We start from the raw sequence: 2,069 nt of genomic DNA, 5'->3' as shown, positions 1-2,069 counted from the left end.
AGAAAGCCCTTTCCCCCACAGGACCCTCCCGCAGGGAGAGGAGGTCGGGTTCGGAGCCCTATTCGGAGGTCACCCTTCAGTCCCTGACAGGGAGTATCTGACTCTCTCCTTCTCCTTGGGAGCCACCCACAATCCTGAGATACCTTCAGTGTGAAAGCAAAGACAGATGGTCTCTCTGCTGCTACGCCTGGTCCACAGTGGTCTATCTGCACCAGAGAGGGGACTGTTGCCATGGGGAGTTGCAGGTTTGGGATGAAGCGCAGCGGATGGAAGTGGGATCCTGGGAAGGCCTGTCTCTATGTTGCAGGACCCTCAGAGAAGTGCATCCAGGACGAGAAGGGAGCTTGGTTCACACCAGGGGAATTTGAAGTGGCTGGAAAGTGGGCCAAGTCCAAGAACTGGAAGCGGAGTGTCCTTTGCAGGGGACAGAGCCTGGGTCAGCTGCTAGAGGTATGGTAATGACTTACAGGTGGAAGGAACTTCAACAGGCACAATGTGAAGAAATCCCCAGTAGAGTTCAATAGCACAATAGATCGGGAGCTGAAACTTTGTAAGGTGAGAGTTGCGGGTGATGAAGTTCAGAACTTGGATCGATGCTGGTGGTGGCAAAGAAGCTTGTCTGAACCCCCAGAGGGTTTTATTGTCGGAGGAGACTTAAGAAGCTTTGTCTGCTGGTGGGGTGTTGGGTTCCCATCCACCCCTGGCCTCCCTATCCACGAAGTTCTACTGCAGAACCAGCTGCATGCAGACCCCTCTGTGCAGCATCCTGGGCCCCCCTGTCCGTGGTCAGTGTGTCCTCTGCACTTCCACAGCTCCTGTCCTGGGGACTTGTACAGCGTGGACTAGTCTTTATGACCCCAGGACCCATCACAACGACTCCCGATAATACCACACAATGATCCTGGGGGTAAAAGCATCAGGAGTGGATGTAGAGAGATTGGGGGAGGGGGGTAAGTTTTCTGTCCACGCAGCAACATTCACTGGGATGTGGGAACTTTTCCATTCCCTGAAGAGCATCCAGAGTAACTTCAACCACGGATCCCTTCTCTCTTTCAGAAAGGACTTCTGCTCTGTCCTTCGCAAGATTGTGCCACGAAGCAGCGGCAAGGGGAGAGCACAGAGGGCGGTGGTAGTGCTGGGGGGGCCTCCTTGGTGGAGCCTGTGCACCAAGCTCGCAGGATTGCCAGAGAAGGAACGGAGAGTAGTGACCGTGGATGTGGACCTGACCCTCGTCAAGATCGCCGCAGTCCCCCTCGTGACAGCATTGGCCATGGTGGCCAGGGCAGCAGCAGGGACAGGGTAAAAGGCAGAGGCTGCCTGGGAGGTCCCCAGCGGGAGCCCATCCCTTTCCCAGAGAGCAGGAAGGGGCTGGACTGCCCAGCCCTTCCCCCAGGATGGAAGAGGGAAGAAGTGATCCGGAAATCTGGGCTCAGTGCTGGCAGGAGTGATGTCTACTATTACAGCCCCAGTGGGGTCAAGTTCAGGAGCAAAGTTCAGTTGACCAGGGTTCTAGGTAGCACGGTGGATCTCAGCAACTTTGACTATCGAACTGGAAAGATGCTGCCTCCTAAGTCCCAGGCCAAGTAGCACCAGCGACCATGGGACAATCCTCAGCCCAACTAAGTGTGGGAGCGCTGTGTGCTCCGGTGGTTGACCCACAGTACAAACCCACTAGCCACTCAGCCAGATGATTGGTTCTAATGAGTTTAAAATTCATTCTAGTTTTAAATTCTTTCTGCTTTCTTCTGGATTGAGCTCTTTCTGTGTTTTATTTTGTAATTGTTGGCGGTGGGGTGGGGCTATAAGTTTATGGGACTCTTATGTCAATGAAACAAAGACAAATAAAAGATTTACAATCTGGGAAAACCAGGGGAGTGGTTTGCCTCTGTCCTGTAGGGTCACGCAGACCTAGAATCCGCTCTACCCACCTGCCCTGTACGTTACCACTCAGCACAGGGTGCCATGGTTCACCCTTTCTGGGTGCTGCATGCTCACATGTCTCCCCCTGCCCTCCTCCTGGGGGACACCTCCCCCTCTATCCGCACTGCATCTGGGAAGCCTGCAGCATA

At 54.3% G+C, this 2,069-nt stretch overlaps 1 protein-coding gene across 1 annotated transcript in view; it reads left to right on the top strand.

Moving 5' to 3' along the window:
- SP110 (SP110 nuclear body protein) overlaps positions 1 to 1,856 on the top strand; it is a 29,170-nt gene extending 27,314 nt beyond the window's left edge. Inside the window, exons 7-8 of the mRNA XM_045296304.1 lie at positions 308 to 450; positions 1,057 to 1,856. Coding sequence (XP_045152239.1) covers positions 308 to 450; positions 1,057 to 1,587 — 674 coding nt within the window. The 3' untranslated portion in view covers positions 1,588 to 1,856. The remainder of the gene's footprint in view (positions 1 to 307; positions 451 to 1,056) is intronic.
- The last annotated feature ends 213 nt before the right edge of the window (positions 1,857 to 2,069 follow it).

Source organism: Echinops telfairi, unplaced genomic scaffold (genome assembly GCF_000313985.2).
Source record: "Echinops telfairi isolate 266 unplaced genomic scaffold, ASM31398v2 ScPeMD7_3;HRSCAF=10, whole genome shotgun sequence".
Classification (NCBI taxonomy): domain Eukaryota; kingdom Metazoa; phylum Chordata; class Mammalia; order Afrosoricida; family Tenrecidae; genus Echinops; species Echinops telfairi.
Note: the sequence above shows the minus strand (reverse complement) of the source record. Positions and strands in the feature narration are given on the sequence as shown.